The sequence below is a fragment of the Maniola jurtina genome, chromosome 5 (genome assembly GCF_905333055.1).
Source record: "Maniola jurtina chromosome 5, ilManJurt1.1, whole genome shotgun sequence".
Classification (NCBI taxonomy): domain Eukaryota; kingdom Metazoa; phylum Arthropoda; class Insecta; order Lepidoptera; family Nymphalidae; genus Maniola; species Maniola jurtina.
The window spans coordinates 1,088,969-1,109,494 of record NC_060033.1 but is presented as its reverse complement, the minus strand read 5'-3'; the positions used below and the strand labels follow the sequence as shown (position 1 = coordinate 1,109,494).

Genomic DNA, 20,526 nt, shown 5'->3' with positions numbered 1-20,526 from the left:
AGACTCGCGCACCGAGGGTTCCGTAATACAGTCGTATTTTTTCGACATTTTCCACGATAAACCAAGAACTATTATGCACAAAAATAAAAAAAATATTTGTGTTTTAGATTGTACAAGTCCGTTTCAACTTGGTATAGTAATCTTACTTTGAAAGTTGAAAATACGAATTATTAGTTCATTTTTTTTGTGATATTACTACATTCACGGTTTTCGTATTTTTTCCTTTATTTGTGATATAAGATCTACTTACTTGACGAATTTCATGATTCTAGGTCAACGGGAAGTACCCTATAGGTTTTTTTGACAGACACGACAGGTTGAAAGACGGACAAACGGACAGACAGACAGGCAGACAACAAAGTGATACTATAAGGGTTCCGTTTTTCCTTTTGAGGTACGGAACCCTAAAAACAAAAAAGTAGTCGTGCCATGCTCAGTCGTCCGCGTTGGGTTGGATGATGATGATGATTTTAGGATAAACCTCATCAGTTATTGTATTCCTGCTGAACAGGATGTTAGCTTAATTAACCGCAAATCAATTTTGTTGTCATACGCGTAACTCATTCACTGAACAATATTTACCAGTTAACCTCAATTTTAATACATGTAATATTTTCATAAGCTTCGCTTTACTTCGTCACTGAAAACCAAGCTACATGTCCCGCTAGATGTGGTATTCGAACGCCTACTTTAATCGATACTTTGGAGCCTCGATAGCTCAACGGTTGAGGAGCGGACTGAAATCCGAAAGGTCGGCAGTTCAAAATCGTACACTATTATCGTACCCACGCCTAGCACAAGCTTTACGCTTAGTTGGAGGAGAAATAATTTTTGTGTGAATCAATTAAATTTTTTAAAAGTTAAATAAGCTGAGAATAAAACAACCATTGATTTTGGAAGCGCCACCCCTAAAAACGACCCTGTTTTTCTCCACAGGAAAAATTGAAGGAAACAAGGAAACACAAACAATATTTTTAGAAAAATCTAAAACACCACAGACACAGATATTAGTTTCTAGAATATGTCTGCAAAATTTCATGGACTTTGGTTGCTTATTATTCAAATGAAATTGGAACTACGATTGTATGAAACGAGTGGAAACGAGTGACGGAGTGAGCCCTGTTAAAATCGGTTCATTAGTTTAGGAGCTACGATGCCACAGACAGATACACACATACACAGATACACCGATACACAAATACACACGTCACACTTATAACACCCCTTTTTTGGGTCGGGGGTTAAAAAGGAAAAGAATTAATTTTCAATCTTCTCCATTTAGTTTAATTTTATAAAAACAAAAGTGTAACGTTTTGAACTTATTTTGTTAAATTTTATAAGACACTTTTTGGCAAGAAAATACACAGTTATCGAACATTTTACTAAATCAGAGTGACCTTGTGCAAGTGTGACTTGCTATCAAATTAGCGTACACTATTATTTATTTTTCCGTATTCTGTAGGATTGACTAACCAACACATGAATGCCGACTTTAATCGTCAGCATTTTAGTTTCAGTTTTATTGTGAAATAGAGTTAAAAAGGATCTCTTCTAGTATAATTTCAACATCCAAGTCTTTTCATTCGACGCTTTCATAATTACGTTCCTCATTAGCGGCGGAATATATCCGGACACATCCGGGTGTAACCGGTTGCGGTTGATTACAGGTATTACAGCTGTAATCCCATGATGAATGCAGTGTAGGGCGCGCGTAATACCCGGGACGACGTGTAGCAATGCGGCCTGGACCGCTTTGAATAAGTAGATCAAGGCTTTTAATATGAAATTTTTAAATTGAGATTCATCATCATCATCAGCCTTTGGACTTCCACTGCTGGACCTAGGGCTTCCCTAACGAGCACAACCACACCCAGTCCTCAGCCAGCCACTTTCCACCAGCCTCTTTATATCGTCCGTCCATCGTGCTGGGGGGCGTCCCACACTACGCTTGCTTAAGGTCTCCACTCAAGGACTTTCCGGCTCCAACGGCCATCGCCTCTACGACAGGCATGGCCCATGAAAAATTAAGATTATTTGTAGATATTACTGAGGTAATCCTAAAGTTTATAGTGATAATTTACCTAACAGCACTCGGGTAATAAGCTTTCTATCCGTGAAAGAATTTTCAAAATCGTCTCGTTAGTTCCGGAGATTGCCCCCCAAGTATAAACAAAATAGCAAAATGTATCTAATATATTAGTATAGACTATTAGTGTAGGTATTTCAATTTTTAATGTAATATTATAAGTGGTGATAGTCTAGTGCTCAAAACCTTGGCCTTCTATTAGTTAGTCCATGGTTCAGTACGGGATCCGCACCTCTAACTTTGCGAAGTAATGTGAAATCAAAGCAATTCAATATCACTTCCTTTAATGGCAAAGGAAAATATCCTACAGAAACCAGCATATCTGATATTTCTGCTAAGGCTAAGATGATGGTGAATATTTTTTCATAAAAATTGTTTAAAGGAAAACCAAACATCTTGTAAAATCTCTTAAGAACTACAATTTTTTAAATAAAAAAGTCACCGTGTAAAATCTAGAACAACTTATACAGTTTTCTAGCTTCAAATTATACAAACTTTTGCAAGCAACTTTGCAAGGTTTAATGTAATGCATAAACAAACCCACATAAACTTTGCCTGCAAAATTCTTAATGCATACGTGGACTGTGAAATACCAGCGTTGCATTTTCTTCCACAAAATAATTATATTTATACGCTGAACAGAAATTCGTTAGCCCGCTTATCCAGTTTCTTTACTTTACTATACAAAGCGATAGAATAAATTTTAACTGAGGGATAATTTTGCTGTTGATTTTAATAAATAATAATTATTTAAATTAGTCTCACAATATGGTTAACTCTATTTGTGTTCAATCTATATAAATATGTTCCTATCCTTTTCAATTTTCACCTTAGATTAAGACCTGTGAATTTAGTTTTTTTTAAACATTGTGTGCTTTAGAATAATTAACCACAAGGTAAAATTGATCTAGGTTTTATTTGTTTGCCCCTTCTACCGATGCAAATTTGAGAAAAAAGTCAGCAGGATTGAAGTTGCGAAGAGCGAGGCACATAACTTGAAGAACCAATAGGTACTGGTGTCAAGATGCTCGAATGGCAGCTTCGTACTGGGAAACGCAGCTGGACAGAATATGGTCTCAAGCAAGTACATGGAAGCAAAAGTGACGAAGTGACTCAAGACCGAACCTTGTGGAGAGCCTTTTTTTATATTCTGATACAATTTTGCCATTGACTGCGATCTCACCTGATAATAAGTGATGATGCAGTCTATATTACTAGGCTAACTTGGAAGGGGTATTGCAGTTTCATTAAACCCTGATCGGTTTCTTCACGGTATCGCACGGCTTTACCGGTATGGTGGTAACTAGCGACGGCCGAAGCCTCCCACCAGACCAGACAATTTAGAAAATATAAATATCCAAATAGCCAGGAATCGAACCTGGGAGGACAGGGAAGCCAGTTTCATCTAGCAGTGGTGATCTATCGGTTGAGATAACGCTGACAAATAGAAAGTTTATTTTCCAGTAGATGGAGAGCCCTCGCGGCAAAACTAACAGAAATAAGTAAAACTGTATTCTTTTTTACCCCCGACCCAAAAAAGAGGGGTGTTATAAGTTTGACGTATGTATCTGTGTATCGGTGTATCTGTGTATCTGTCTGTGGCATCGTAGCTCCTAAACTAATGAACTGATTTTAATTTAGTTTTGTTTGTTTGAAAAGTGGCTTGATCGAGAATGTTCTTAGCTATAATTCAAAAAAATCGGTTCAGCCGTTTGAAAGTTATCAGCTCTTTTCTAGTTACTGTAACCTTCACTTGTCGGGGGTGTTTTAAATTTTTAATTTACACTTGTTCAATAAAGCTGTTTAGCAAACTATGGACGCTCGTCATTAGTACCTACTTAGTGAAATTACATTAGAAATTCCAAGTGGTGAAATAATTCCATACATACTACATTGTCTTACTGCATTTATGTTATGTAGACCATCTAGAAGTATGATAACTTGTACAAAAATTAAACTTCTTTTCATTTGTAACAAAGTAACTTTTGACCTAGGATCTACTCGTAACCTGGTGATAAGTGACATTGCGATCTAAGTAACCACAGTTAACCCTAAATCCCTTATTTACATGATTTCTACGCGGAATTGTAGTGTATTTTTATTTTTAGGTCTTTTTCGGTAGAGTAGTAACCATGGGCTTTTTCATTTTCTTAGGCTTTCATTACTTGTTAAATCAAAACAGTTTAATAAAAACACTTTGTGAAAGAAACAATGCTTATAAAAAAGTTTCAAGCGTTTTAACTAAAAAGGCTAGTTGCTAGTTCTACCAAAATACAAGCCCTAAGAGTAGCAACTTGTCAAGTTTTCGAGTTTTGTGCCCGGGAAAAGTTTAAATGGATGCCCACAAAAGAAATTATACGTTTTAATGTTTTGAACTTCGTTACTTCGGTGCGCTTTTTAAAACTTTAAGAAGCTGTACCTACCTAACTGCTTAAGATTTATTTCAAAAATTTGATTGATACACATAATTTTACTGTTTACTTACTGATTTTTAACCCCCGACCCAAAAAGAGGGAAGTTATAAGTTTGACGTGTGTATCTGTGTACTGTCTGTGGCATCGTAGCTCTTAAACTAATGAACCGATTTTAATTTAGTTTTTTAACCGACTTCCAAAAAAGGAGGAGGTTCTCAATTCGTCGGAATCTTTTTATTTTTTTATTTTTTATGTATGTTCCCCGATTACTCAAAGACCCCTGGACCGATTTGGAAAATTTTTTTTTTTGTTTGAAAGAGTATACTGTGCAGTTGGTCCCATATAAATTTGGTGAAGATCTGATGAATATCTTCGGAGATGGAGAACAGAACTCCTCAATAGATAGGAGCAAATTGCTCGCGATCAGTGTAATAGCTTAGTAAACAGTAGGGTTTTAACTGGGCATAGCATATTATAGTACAGTGGGCCACTAAAAATTGTGAAATAAAAAATTTTCAAAAGAAAAATAAAACCGACTTCAAAAACCACAAACACTAAAAAGTAAAAAATAACTTTTATTTAGCTACACGTGTAATGTACCTAGGTATGAAGTCGGGCGAGCTTCACTCTTGGATTTCTAATTTTGTTTTAATGTGCTCGCTCGACTTCATACCTAGGTACATTACACGTGTAGCTAAATAAAAGTTATTTTTTACTTTTTAGTGTTTGTGGTTTTTGAAGTCGGTTTTATTTTTCTTTTGAAAATTTTTGTTTGAAAGGTGGCTTGATCGAGAGAGTTCTTAGGTTATAATTGAGGAAAATTGGTTCAGCCGTTTGAAAGTTATCAGCTCTTTTCTAGTTACTGTAAGCTTCACTTGTCGGGGGTGTTATACATTTTTTATTTACACTTGTTACATAATAATCAAATTATGCCAATATCAGAAAGCGAATATGATACCAATTTATGCTTATGAAATTGAATTGCTTGTAAAACATAGAGACAATTTTTCTGCTTTACTGAAGTATTAACATAATTAATGATGCTCTAAAGTTAAACTGAAGTTTAAAGCATTATTAATATGTACCTAATTATTTGTTACAAAGATTTTTGAAATCACATAATGACAATAATCGATCTCATAAGTAAGAATGATAAAGAAATGGAATTTTCATTTTGAAAACATAAGAATGCTTTCACTCGGTTAACCTTTCACTCCTTTAGCTCGTATATAAATTATAAATAATATGATCGGTTATGAGTTATGACCGATGAATATGGATGGTGTGTCAACAAAAAAATATAGATGCTGTTACGTGCGCCTGTTAAAATAAAATAGCAATGCGTGTTGTTGTATACTTTTTTAAAAGAATTGTTAAAATGACAGGCACTAGATTAATAAAAATTCGTTTTAAATGAACCATTACCCACCGTTATAAATAACACTTATAACACCCCTCTTTTTGGGTCGGGGGTTAAAAAGAACCCCGGATGGGTTCGAAACTAGGGTCTTTCTTACGTTAACTTACGCGAGTACAGCTGGGAGCGTCTATATTTATAATTTAAATCACAACAGTTTAAACGTTCAAATATCCACCATAAGTCTCATCTATTAATATCTACTAATGGGAATGAAACTGGTAAAACCGTAAGGCTTCTATAGCTGAGTACAAAGTGAAGTCAAACAATAGTGGAGCGAACAGTTAGTTCCTAGATGTCCCCAACTCAGCATTTCGTAATGCAAACAAAATTTCTCTGAAAATCGTTTTGTTCTACTGTATTCGGACTACCTTTGCAGTTACGTGGTTGGTACTTTGTGGCTGTGAATTGCTTTTTGACAGAAAATAATGTATTTATTTTATAGGTAGTCCTGAAAGTTTTTTTTATATTTTTAACCGATAATAATCGAATGATTTTTGGCTTGTTGTCTATAGTACATACCTCGTTAGTTATTCATTCTTAATGTTCAAGAGGAAAAAAATGTTTATGCAAAATATCATTTCCATTTGTTGTTCGATTATGGCGTGATTGAAGAACAAATAACTAACAAACACACTTTCACATCAGCTGTAATACCAGTGGTGATATTTCCCTTTAACCTAGCTCATAGCTTCTGTTTAAGAATAGAACTGCTTCCTAAAGTCTAAGATCTGGGTGGAATTTAAACTTCCGATCTTTATTTAACTTGAAACTTTATTTTAGATCCGTTACCCTTCTTTCTCTATTTTACAGAGAGCTTAAAGAAAACTTCCACTTTTATACAAGACCTATCAACAGTTTCTCTACCTATCGACAAATGTTTCCATAAAGTTTGCAGATCACTGGAGTTACGGAGTTAAGACGAGCTGGAATTAATTGATCCAGGAAGTGAAAAGAAAACCTAGAAAAGTTTCAGACTAATCTTTGCTGAGAGTAGTGATTAAATATTGTAATTCTACAACGTAAATTAGCACTTTTATCCTACGACTATACTAGATTTTTACGATTTTTTATGGGAAGAATTATAGATTGATATTGAAAATGATGATTTTTTTCTGTCTTTTTTGCTCTCTCCATTTTGTGACAGAAGCTCCTTCCACCTTCTAAACAAAACCGAGTAAGGATTAGTTTATTTGAAAAAACAACTTTCAGAAACATGAATTAAGGCATTGTGTGAGTTGATATAGCTATGTCAAGTTCAAAATTTTATTTGCACATAAAATCTTTGTCCAGCATGTAATAATACTACTTTCAATACCCTCATTTATAACTAAGCGAATAAACTTGTACCACAGGGCACCACAATAGCTCGACCGTCGCCATTGTGCAGAAGACACTAAATCAACGTCAAAAACATGTGACAACGCGACAAGAACTCGCCTATTTCGAGTACACAAACAATTAAAACGGGAAAGTTCTCGAATGATGACACTGTGAACAAAACAAATACAGTAATAAAGCGGGCGGAATAATTGTACAATGCACAATTTTGGTTCGGTGGTAGGTACCACAAAATGTAAGATGTTGGACGGTTTTATCCATTATTTTGGAAGTGCCTGGTTTTATTTATTCTGAGGTTTTATCTAACATGAATCATAACCTTGTGCTATTTATCTTTTTCATATTTAAGAGCTAGAATATCAGATAGATAGATAGATAAAAAGTCTTTATTGAACACAAAATTAGAAAAAACACAAAGAAACTAAAAACTACCACAATTCTTTGCAAAATCGATCTATCAAGTATTATGAGCACACTATAACAGGACTACTGCAAAGTATGTGGAATCATGATGATGATATTATAATAATTAGTATGACAAAAAGGGATTTTTTGCTCAGGATTGCCCCATTTCATTGATCTGAAACAAATAAAGGATATGTGGCCCTTGTTCGGGCCACCTTCCTGAAAATTCATTAAATCATCTGTCTCAATCAATCTAAATCATCGGACTAACCACGCAATATATCTAATGCATCTTGGTCTACTACCTATACTTAAAATTACATACGCCACTTGAAATATTTTTAACAAAGTAAAATTAATGAGATTTTAAATATATCTACGTACTTTCAAACTTATCAATTTCTATACAAACAAAAAATCAGCAAGTTACTATTAATTATTAAGATAATCGGAAGGGAAAAGCTTGCTCAACCTTCCGATTAAAAAACTTTGAAAGTTGTTGGTTGTTTTTCTTTACTTTCTGGATCGATTAAATCTGACTTCTCGTAGCTAAGTTCGATATTATAAATATTTGCACAGAAAAGGTTTGGTTTTATAAATAACTTTAATGTATCCAAATCAACTTGCCACCTACTAATAATATATTACAGAAAACAATAGAATTCTATGTATTTCATTGTTATATTTTATAGTATTAATAAGAATTTTGATTAAAATCTTTTCAATTTATAAATTATAATCGATGAGTAATAAAATTTAATGGGCAATCAATTTTGTTTGATAAATTTATTTAAATAGAGGCTGTCACAACAAATTAATGGAAATTGGTATTCATTGTAGCATAGAAAAGTTGATTAAAATATCGGTAAAACATTTTATATTTTGCGCTTCAAATAATGCGTAGTACATAAAAATGTGTGTATGTGCTTATTCTCACTTGCTGATAAAAATGTGACGTGTATGAGCTTATTCTCACTTGCTGCGCTATGAATTTGCTTTATTATTCCACTCGTGAACTTTTTTGACCAAGATTTAGACCAATTTCAAATAAGTATTTAAGTCTTCATATATTTTATATTCACTTACTAGAACGTCACGCATTTAAAATAAACCCGTAAAAACATTTAATTCCGATCGTAAGTAATTCTTATGAATATTGCATAAACCCTTCCAAAGTCGTTTACAACGCCCATAATATGATGAGCTAGAAGGCGATTCCCTGGACATACCAATATCCTTTGCTCGCTATAAATAACTGTGCCGCGGTAAATATTATATCGATGGAGCAATCTACTCGGAACATAACGTTAAGTGTTATTGCCTCTAGGTCAGATACGATTTGGGGTGTGGTGAAAATTATATAATGCGGGGACCGTATGAGGATTGGTGTGGTTATGGAAGCTTCTTTTTATATACTTACCGCAATAAAATATTTAGATCTATTTAAGTACCAATATAGAAGCTCTTTTTTTATCGTGTTAGCAATATTTCCAGCAAAAAAATTTCTAATATTTTCAAGAAGACGGATTTATTATGGGATTTCCTCATAGACTTACAATTTTTTGGATTTCCTTGATAACTACAGTTCCAAACGAAAGTCAATAAGTAGTTCCTGATTCAATAACTCTGAGCTAGTAATTAAAACATCTTGTATATTTTAGCAAGTATTGACTTCAAAAGAAATAAATTCTTCTATTTTGGGATTAATTTAATCACATTAAATTAATTTCACGACTTAATTGGAAAAAAAAATAGCTCTGCTTCAAACCTATGTGAAAAAGTTACATAAATAAAGAATTTAAGTAAAATTTTCAGACCTTGTTTTCGTGTCACGAAATTCGCTTTAATTTCCAGTTCACACTTGTAAATACACGATATTGAAGCGTGGAAAACTTTTAATTAACACCATACCGTGTTTTGAGCTTGCAGTTTTTCAATCTGGGTGACTCAGTGACTGTAAAATAAGTTTGTCGGCTAAATATTAATTATAAAATGTTTCGATTATTAGTGGTCCTTTCAAAAATATATAACTTAACGCACCGACCGGACCTCAAAATAAACATTTGGATTATCAATATATCCAATTCTGACGATCTCCCTGGTGCACTAGTGAGTGCTGGGACTTTTGGAAATTTATAATTTTGAAATTGTTTTTATCCCAGTTTGATGGGAGACTGTGGCCGTGGCTAGTTAGCACTCTACTTGCAAAGCCATATTGCCAAGAAATTTAGCGTTTCAGTACGATGAATGTAGAAATCAATAAGAAGTATGTATTTAATAAAAAACTGCCATATCTCTTCTAATTTAATCAGCTTCCACCAGACTGCATCATCAATTACCACCAGGTGAGATCGTAGTCAAGGACTTCCTTCGAATGGAATAAATCAATAAAAATCATAATACCATAACAAAATTTACAGGGCCTGTAATTTTATTATAGCAATACACACAGGAAAAAAATGCTATTTGAAAAAATTTAGCTATACACATCATGTTCACCTTCAGATCACGCATTTAGGTTACTCATGTAATAATCTTATAAAATTATGTCAGAACCATTAACAAACCATCAGTAACAAAATGTTTTGAATACTCAACAGTTATTGTTTTCTGAATCGAATTTGAACTATAAAAGTAATTTTTCGACTCGTTATAGACCGCTTGAACTGCGACTTGCAGTCACAATTTGAGCAATTTTTGGAGTTTGAATCTCAGGCACTCTGCCAAAAGCATTCGGTCCAAGTTTGAGAAATAGAATCAAGAGATAAGTGTATTTTTCTTTGAAACATTCGTTTCTAATCGTTGAGAAATGAGCAATTGTTAGTCAAGCTCTCACATCATTTGTATCTTTGTTCTAATATCCGGAAGTTGCTTTGTATTTAAGATTTTTAGCTAATAAAAAATATATTTAAAGTAATTTCTCTGTAAAACTAGATAATTGTATTATTAATAAAATTATAGAAATTAAGTTTCAGCCTATACCTACTCATAATATTTTTTTAGTAGTGATTGATTTCTTGAAGAGAAACATTTGCTCCTACTCCTTTATAAAAGTAATAAATCACTATAATTGCTATTTTTAAATTGTAGCAGTTTAAGCAAATGGTTGTTCCATAAATGGGTAAGTAAATATGCATACTATAATATCAAATGATGTAACGCTATATTAACATTAAACAATATGATCCTAATATGTTACGAACTTAACTAATAAGTCTTCCTTGCACGTCAAAGCATGTTTGGCTGTGGCTTAAGGGGTCTTTGACTAGACCCTGACTTGCCGAGGGCTTGGCTTAGATTAAGTTCGGAAATCTCGACGGTAATTGCGTTTACATGAATTATTTATAGTACTTAATTATGTAATTTTAAATACTAAGCATACGAATTTTTGTATATTATTTTTATTTCAAAGCAGCTTATCTTGGATTTAAATTGGAAACCCCCGTTTTTTTTAGATTGAACTTAGAGTCAATTAATAAATGTTTCTGAAACGAATAAAAATTCGCCTTCCATTTTTCTACACTTTCTTAAAATTTCGCAATATCCTGAACGTTTAGATCAGATATTACCGCGTAATAGGCTAGTATTAATCCTATTAAGTAGGCAAGCCAGGCTGGATCAGATAGTATAAAATAAAACGTCAATAAACAAATATTCAGTAACAGAGAGAACACTAATATTCGCTGAATAAAAGTATTATTTACTTGGCTGCAATCAGACCGTTAAATTGATTTGGCATGGCATTTCCATTTTTCCGTGAAAATTCTTTGATCTTTTTCCTTGCGCAATCAAAAAGGAAGTAATTCGAAACGTTCGTATGTTCGGGAACTAGGGGGCGAATACTTGGGTTTGTATGTAGAAATGGATTGTTACAAAGATTGGCAAACAATTTGATGCATGTGGGAGTTCTTTCGTTCAAAAACCTTTAATAGAACTTTTTTTTATTCAGATACAGTGCAATCTCCCTGGCGGTAAGTGATGATGCAGGATGCATCTAAGACGTAAGCGGGCTATTGTGGAAGGCAGACCTCCCAAATAGGACGCTGAAATCTTACTCACTAGGATATCGCTACTTACTATACTTTTATCACATAAATTGGGATAGAAAAAATTATTTCCTGTGACTGAAAAAATTATTAATTTTAAATTACAATCAAATTTTAAAATAATTGTCATAGGTATACAGTTAAGAATAAGATAACTGAAGCAAAAATAACACTATTCAAATTAAAGACCTCCATTAATTAAATATCAAGCATCATTGCGCAAAGGTTTTGATAGAGAATGGATTGCCTTTCGACGTCTAATAGAACATTGTCAGAGATCCCGCTTACTAATGAAGGTCTGGAATTTGTCAAGCTTGACGTTAAAAGCCACTCAAGCCAAATTCTGATTATTCCAGCCCAATTTTGTTATTAAAATTAGTAGTTTTGTCAAAACCATTTTCAAGTTGCCTGTTAAAATTTAATAGCAACCTATATAAACAGCTGCAGTCTGTTAAAACAATTTAGGTGCATTAAGTAATACATAATGATAAGTGAAGTAGTTTGTGAAGGTAAGCTAATAATAATTAATCTATTATTACAATTATTGTAGTTTCAACTAACATAAAAAATAAATAATTATGGCTGTTATATTATCTCTTTAGGGCAGGGCATTTAATAGATGTAAAAGAAGAACTTTAGCATTAAGTTACGTACAGATTTCCATTGAAGTAACTATATTTCTCACTACAAGCAATTTTTTTAAAGGTGTCTTTTCTTGCCTATTGGCACCAATAACTTCCCAAGTATAAGTATTTTAGATTCAATTTATTCACCTATGTGCAATTGCAAAGTTACTTTGGTGCATTGTGGAGTCTACTTACAAACTTTGAGGAAGCTTTGATGTCACGTAAAACGTTGTGTTACAAGATTTCTGTTGTGTAGTGGTGTGGTATGAATTGCTTGCTTTTCCTGCTTGTTTAGTAGTGAGAGTGAGGGTGATTGAGTAATGGGTATATCACAGGCTGTACGTTGTATTATACAGATTTGTATTTTTGGAGGGTTATAGCAAACCAAGCTTGATGTCGCTTGTATAGTAGTATATCTATCTCATTAATTTGGAAATAGCATTTGATGATGATGGTTAATACATAGTGGTGATTATCGATTCTTGTTTAACAGGCTTCCAGAGATTACATTAAGCAGACTAATTAATACCAGGAACATAGTAGTTCCGAGCAAACTTTACTTGCTATTATTATTAGTTGCTTACTGTACCGCATTAATTGCTGTACTCTATTGAAGGTGTGTTTCAATGATCTTAACTCGTATTCTAGTTCAAAAGCTTTCCACTTTAATATTAAATACCTTGACGTTACTCGTGTATTTTATTTAGCCGTGTTATTATAATTAACACATCATTCATATTAAAACGTTTAGAATACAGAGGTGTTTTGAGATAAAGTTCAAAAGGATGAAAATTCTGAAGAAATGAAACTAGTGTAGGTAAACGGAAATAATTGTATATGTACACGTGAAATGTACCTCAAACAAAAATATGCTAGGTGACAACAAAAATAAAGCTAGGTGACAGCTTTTTTCTTCACGTGGATTTAAGTTTTAAAAAATTGCCTGAATTCTATTGTTTTTTGTTCGTGGATTCAGGTTTTCTAACGATTTCATTGGAATTTTTTATGTTTGCATCTTAAGTTGTACGTCATCTGTCAGTCAGCCTATGGATAAATATAATAAATTCAATGTTTTTTTTAATTTTTGGATTGTTAGTCAAAGTCAAAGTCAAAATCATTTATACTAATATACTATATAATACCTACTTTGAGTAGGAACAATTGTACTCTTTTTGATGATATACTTCGTACGATATACTGGATAATTAATTACGTAACTTGAAACTAAAGCTACGAGGGTTCTAAACGCGCCCAAGTCTGAGAAGAGCCCACAACAAACTCAGCCGGGTATTCTTTTTTTATTATTATCACTACTTTACAAAATTACATAAACTTATTAGTATTTATTTATTCTTCGTTTCAGACTTATAAAAGCACTTACGAAAGTCACAATACACTGAAAAAATAAGTCTACCAAATATGTAGGTAATATTAGAACTATCAAAGCTGATTGGCAACTCATTCCCAAGCTTTCGTATCATTTAAATAATCCTTTACATTATAATAGGATTTTCCAATCAGTTTACGTTTTACGAAAACTTTGAACTTATTGAGAGACATCTCCAATATGTCTTCTAAAAATATGTTCTTTTTAAATGTTTTATTTGTTTTTCTAACTTTCAGTTTTGTATGTTGATGTTCATAAGAGTTTACACAAGCCTTTAAAAGAGTTCAAAACTAAATTAAAATTAATATTACATAATACTTTAATCAGGACAGGATAGGATCAAAGCTAACACAGCTCACAGCACTTTAGTGGTGAATGTAATTAAGATAAATCTTAATAGAGCACTATAACGTAAATAAGGCACTTACCGCCGCTAGAAGCACTAGAAGTAGGACGTAGGCCCGCTCCATCTCGTCAGGGGGTGTTGTCAAAACTCATAGTATATCATGTCATTGTAGCCTGGAACAAAAGACAAATTATAATTAGAATTATTAATTAGGACGTTATTGTGAACGAACATAAGGCACGTCAATTTTATTAAAAGTTAAAAACTGTACATGTTTTGCGACGCCATCACATTATTCTGCTTAGATTTATTCAGCAAAACGTTGGGGTTTGTAAAAGATTTTTCTAAAATTAATTATTATTTATCTGAGTTATCCTACTAATATTCTAAATGCAAAAATGGGTTTGTTTGTCGGTTTTTTCTTCAATCTTTCAATAACACTGTTAGACCTGGAGAGTAACAAGGGATACTTTTTATCCCGGAAAGTTAAAGAGTTCCCACGGGTTCAAAAAATTGAATCTACGTGGATATAATCGCGGGCATCAAATGGTTGTAAACATTTTTTATTTATTTTTCAGGTTAAGAAAGGTTTAAGTCATACTTCACCACGCTGGTCAAGTGCAAACTGGAAGACTTCACACACCTGTGAGAATATTATGTAGAACTCTAAGGGATACAGGTTTTCAGTTATCCTTCACTATTAAAGTACATGTTTTTTATTTGTTTAGAAAACACGTAACTCCAAAAACTTTGAGGTGCGTGCCTGGGATTGAAGCCGCAACCGCCCAAATAGAAGGCGAATGTGTTAACCACTAGGGTCGATTGATCATCGCTCGATTAACGATAGGTAAATTAAAAACTATCGCATCTACGCACGAGCCAACGGGTAAACGTAAAAATGTCCAAAAGAACCATATATCAAGCGTGACATGTGAACGATATCGTGCCACTGCAGTCTGTTTATTTTCGGAAAGCCTAGAAACAAAATCTAAAGCCTAAAAAACTATACAAATTGGTTCACTTTTTGATAGTGCGTTGTGAAACATGCCGCATTTTAAATTTTTTGGCTTTTGGTACCAATAAAGCTAAGTGTGGGAAATATGAAAAATGGCATTTGATGATACACAGACACACTTTCGCACTTATAATATTGTTACGAACAGTGGACAAGTAAATAAAAAAGAGATCTGAAAATAGAAAAAACCTGAAAACTAATTTTGAAACAAAAGTGTTAACACGAGATATTTAAATTAAGTGCATTATTTGTCTATAATTTTTTTCATGCAAAATGCTAAAATATAAAGTCATATTATTTATTCACAAAATAGAGAAAGATGTTGAAATTTTAAAATGAAATAAATAATTCCGCTTAAATGAAAACGAATGTATTAATCCACTCCACTGGGTGTCACATTGCATGGCCCATTGCATTTAACACGTTGTACGATACGTTAAACCTTTCAATAGCAGACCTTTAACTATTTCATATAACTATTTTTTATTTAAGTACATATTATGCACGTGACTTCACCCGCGTGGATTAGGTATCTAAGATATTTACGCACATCAAATTAAAAGAGCAATATTTCGCTATATAAAATTGTATTATTTTCTAAGAAGAGAGTTTCACAATCCATTCCCATACTCAAACAGCTATTGCTACGAAACCATTATTTATCAATGGTAGAATAAAAGCTATCTACCACCATAACTGCGAGCGACATATTAAAATTGGTTCAGATTTGTCAGAAATGTTTTTTGTAAAAAAGAAAACTAAAACACATCATGCTGATAACCTCTTTTTTCTACAGACGCTAATAAAAAAGTAGTCCATGTAATACAATGTTAATAACAGTTTGTTGCAGTGCTTTAAGAAGAGAAAAACGATTCATAAATAAAACTAGCTAATAAAGTCCTCGACGACTTCGTCAGCGCAATGAGAGATTGTGAAATACAAGGCTTTGCTTTCGGAGCACCGGAGAAATGCTCCTGTTTTATTTATCTACTTAGAGCAAAACTCTAGTTTTGCATCCCAGAGTTTCAAGTTTGACCTTGTAATTTAAAACTGCTCTGGTGAAAATTTTCTCTAAAGTCTGCTCAAAAATGTCGAGCGCTTTATATTTCTGGGATAAAAAGTAACCTGTCCAATCTCCAGGTCTTTAACTACTATATCCTTGCGAAAAATCACATCGGTTCGTTGCTGTTCCGGCATGTTTGAAGGACAGACTAGCAAACAAACATGGGTTGGGTAAACAGAAAGTAGAAAAATATGCTTGATTTTTTTTTCAGGAATAGTTTAAAATTCATTGTAGTGCCTGATATTTTCGGAGAGCAAAATTGTCCGATAATATTTGCTATTATGTTTGACTAGGCGAATGGAAACGCCTGTTCCAATATGGACATTGTCACCCTGTATGCATTGTTATTATTGTCATTTATTTTAAAACAGGAATTCCAATTAATTGCATTTTTGTGCTGTATGGATTTCTTATTTCTGAGTTATTCCAATTGATAAGAACAGGGAGACATAATCTCCTAAATACCAGTATGAAAAACGACGCTCTGTTTACCGGTTTGTGTAATAAAAAAAGTTACCCGACAATGTAACGTACAGAATTCGGGTATTTGCTTCCCGGTGAAATATTGCCAGAACTTTCGTGATAGATTGCGCTTTATAAATATTAGGTTTCAGTATAAATATTCCGCATAAAGGGATCGGGATTTACATAAAAAATATTATGATACACGGTAAAAGGGATGTTTGGACCAATATGTATAGAATTTTTAATTTATTAATTCTAATTTTTCTCCGCATCGAGGATTATGAAAGAGATAAGAATTTAGGCAAATTAATTAGTTTAGTTGAGAGATTGTGTACAGCAAAATTAAGCCATTGTTGACGTACACTTGAGAGAGGTAATGATAAACTGAAATAAATAGATTTTACGACTACATTTTAGTCATAATTTCTAAAATTAAAGTCAATTCCTGTACACTAGGCTTTTTCGTTACACAATAGCAATATTTGATAAAAGATGAAAAGTAAATACATTTTTCTCGCATATTCGAAAAAAATTTAGGATAGTTTCCACATATTTTTGCTCTAGCACGACACAGGGAACACAAAACGAATATTGTATGAACAAAGAGTTATTTGCGTTCAATATCGGCGCCGGGGACACGCGCGATTTTGTGATTTTGTTCCGGCACGCAAAGCGGCTGTGGAATGCACGCTGGTTACATAAGCACGAATGTGTGTTGTTTTATTTTTTGGGTTCCATAATAAGCAAGGAACCCTTATAGTTTAGTCTAGTTTATCTGTCTATCTCACGGTGGTCCGTCTGACTGTGCGTCATAGCCATTTTTAAAATAAACTATTGGAGCTTTATGGTTGAAGTACTTTAAAGTCTGTGCGGTTTCGTAGGCAGTTTAAAAAATTAAAAAATTAATGAAATTTCGTCAATGTTTTTAGCAACTGGGATAGGTTTTGTAGCCATCTAAGGAAACCTCAAGACGGAAACCTATCCGATATGCACTTGATCTGTTTGTATTTTAATTTTATTTTGATGAAAAATGCCTTGACTGCGGATCTTGCCTGGTGTTAAGTGATCTGTTGGTGACTATGGGGCGACTAAAGAGTAAAATTAATGCGTTTTTCTTCGGAACTCAAAGCTTATTTGCTTACATCTTTGCTGATTGCGCCTTTGGTTGAACAGCCATGGCCAAAGCAGAGATTAGAACTCAATTCTTCGCACTCACAACGGTTCAACACCACGCCAGAGAATTATTTATGTACATAATCACTTAAGCGTATTTTAATCATAAGCTTCATTGTAAAATATAATTTGGAGCTAAAACGTTGAGTACTGCAAAGCTTAGTAACTACGGTTTAAATGCAGTTCTAACCTTGCCGATAAATTCGAAATGTAGAAGTGTTTGAAATGAAACCACGCGAACTTCTATTTAAGTTTCGATACTTGTTCGCCTTAAATAACTACTAATATTATAAATGTGAAAGTGTGTCTGTCAGTCTATCTGATACTTTTTCACCTATCTGATTTTAATGAAATTAAAATTTAGTAAAAAATATCTTGACTATATCGGAGAAGGGTATAAACTACTTTTTACCTAGACACCTCTCCGGAATTTTTAAACACCTAAACCTCAAACTATGTATTATCGAGATTGTTACGAAAAATATTGCAACTTTTCTGCCAGTTTCACGAGTCTTTTTTATTAATTGTTGCGCCTGCCTAAATTCAATAGCAAATACTCATGTTTAAGTATATGCTTTTAAAGATTTGTAGGCATCAAATCAAAGTCAAACAAAAGCTTCTAATAAATAAGGGATAAGACTACATACTCGTATTATATAAATTATTCAAAGTCTAACCTAACTATGGATTAGAATAGAAACAATAGCAAAGGGCGGGTATCGAGTAAGTTGCTTTCGATTTAGTTTGAAAGTAAAAAAAGAAATGCTGTATTGCTTGGTATACATGGTCACGCAAGGTTATCACGCAATTTGATGGTGTAACTACTAAGTGGTTGCTACTTGGAGTTTAGACTTCATACTAGTGGTTCAAAGCTGTGATATCCTAGTGGTTAAAATTTTCGCCTCCTTATCGGGAGGTCGGAGGTTAAATCCCGGGAACGCACCACTTTTGGAGTTATGAGCGTTCTAAGAAATCAAATACGTTTACGATGAAGGAAAACATCGTGAGGAAATCTGCATACCTGAGAGTTCTCCATAACGTTCTTAAAGGTATATAAAGTCTGCCAATTCACACTTAACCAGCGTGGCGGTATATGGCCTGAAGGCTTCTCATTTTGAGAGGAGACCTGTGCTCATTTGTGAGCTGGCAACGAATTGAACATGATCATGATGATGATAACTTATTCAGCACAGCGCACAGCGGTTAACAGGGCTCTCTCCGTCACTCGTTTCATACAATCGTAGTTCAAATTTCATTTGAATATTAAGCAACCAAAGTCCATGTTTGCAGACATATTCTAGGAACTAATATCTGTGTCTGTGGTGTTTTAGATTTTTCTAAAAATATGTAGTTTTAAAATTACAGGTGCTCAAAGATTTGTATGAAAATTTTTAAGACCGCGTAACTTTGAAACCGAATATTTTAACAGAAATCTGGAAAACCACAGACATAGATATTAGTTTCTAAAATATGCCTGCAAAATTTCATGGACTTTGGTTGCTTAATATTCAAATGAAATTGGAACTACGATTGTATGAAACGAGTGACGGAGAGAGCCCTCTTAAAGCTGTTTTTTTACTACGTTGATGTGTCAGTTAGTCATAGAAGGGTATTTTGGAAGAAATGTTCAGAAGCTATAGGATCTCTAACCGACATAGCTTAACGGGTTACGACGCTAAATTGGGAATGGGCAGGGCACATATTTCGAAAAACCGATAGAAGGTGCTAGAATAGCAAGCTCGCGCCGGAAAGCGTAGCATTAAGACCCACCACCAGGTGGGCAGATGTTATCTAACGAGTCGGAGGCAGTCGCTGGATTCAAGCAGCCCAAGACCGTGGCGTGTGGAAGTCCCTACAAGAGACCTATGTCCAGCAGTGGACGTCTTCGGTTGATAATGAAGATTATGATGATAACCAAAGATCCAAGTCAGTTGAAATACATCCGCAAATACCTACGGGACCCATCGCTATACAGCAACCGATTTGAAATATAATCTTGAAATTGAATTCTGGAAAACATTCTACGGACTTTCAATGCTATCCTGCAGAACTGAACCGTTATGTCCGAACTGAAATTTGCGTAAAAACTCGATTGTTGGAGCGTCCGAACTCCGAACCGACCCTTTCTACGAGTCTGGATTGCGAAACTTGGTCGAGCAAGAATGGGCCAACTTTTCCGACGAGCTTTTTTATCGACTTCCAAAAAAGATTATAGGTTCTCCATTGGACACGTATTTGTTATAATCTTTGAGATAGTTTGTGCTCAGAGATGAGTATTACTTGTCATTTAAAAATAGCCTTTTCTCTAATATAATAATTATGTATTATCATCCCACCTACACCCATATTCATACTAATATTATAAAATGTGAAAGTGTATCTGTTTGTCCGTTTCCTTTACACGGCCAATATGTTTAACCAACTTTAATAAAGAAAGTTAGGTTAATCGAAGACTTGATTGCCGCCAGGGCAGATTATCTTCTACATATATAAAAGGAGAAGATGACTGACTGACTGATCTATCAACGCACAGCTCAAACTACTGGACGGATCGGGCATCAGGGTTTTTAAAAATTAAACCCCTAAAGGGATAAAATAGGGGTTTGATATAGTCCACGCGGACGAAGTCACAGGCATAAGCTAGTATTTCATATAAATACAAAAAAAGAAAATGAAGATATGATATTAAAATCAAAACCATGTTTTTAGATTAATATCGAGGTGGTTATATTTTTATCACAT

General features: G+C 33.8%; 1 protein-coding gene across 3 annotated transcripts in view; it reads right to left on the bottom strand.

The window, feature by feature from the left end:
- LOC123865014 (protein madd-4) overlaps positions 1 to 20,526 on the bottom strand; it is a 158,233-nt gene that overhangs the window by 89,775 nt on the left and 47,932 nt on the right. For all 3 annotated transcript variants that reach the window (XM_045905827.1, XM_045905828.1, XM_045905829.1), the window contains one exon: positions 14,151 to 14,241. In XM_045905827.1, the coding sequence (XP_045761783.1) occupies positions 14,151 to 14,192 (42 nt within the window). In that variant the 5' untranslated portion in view covers positions 14,193 to 14,241. The remainder of the gene's footprint in view (positions 1 to 14,150; positions 14,242 to 20,526) is intronic.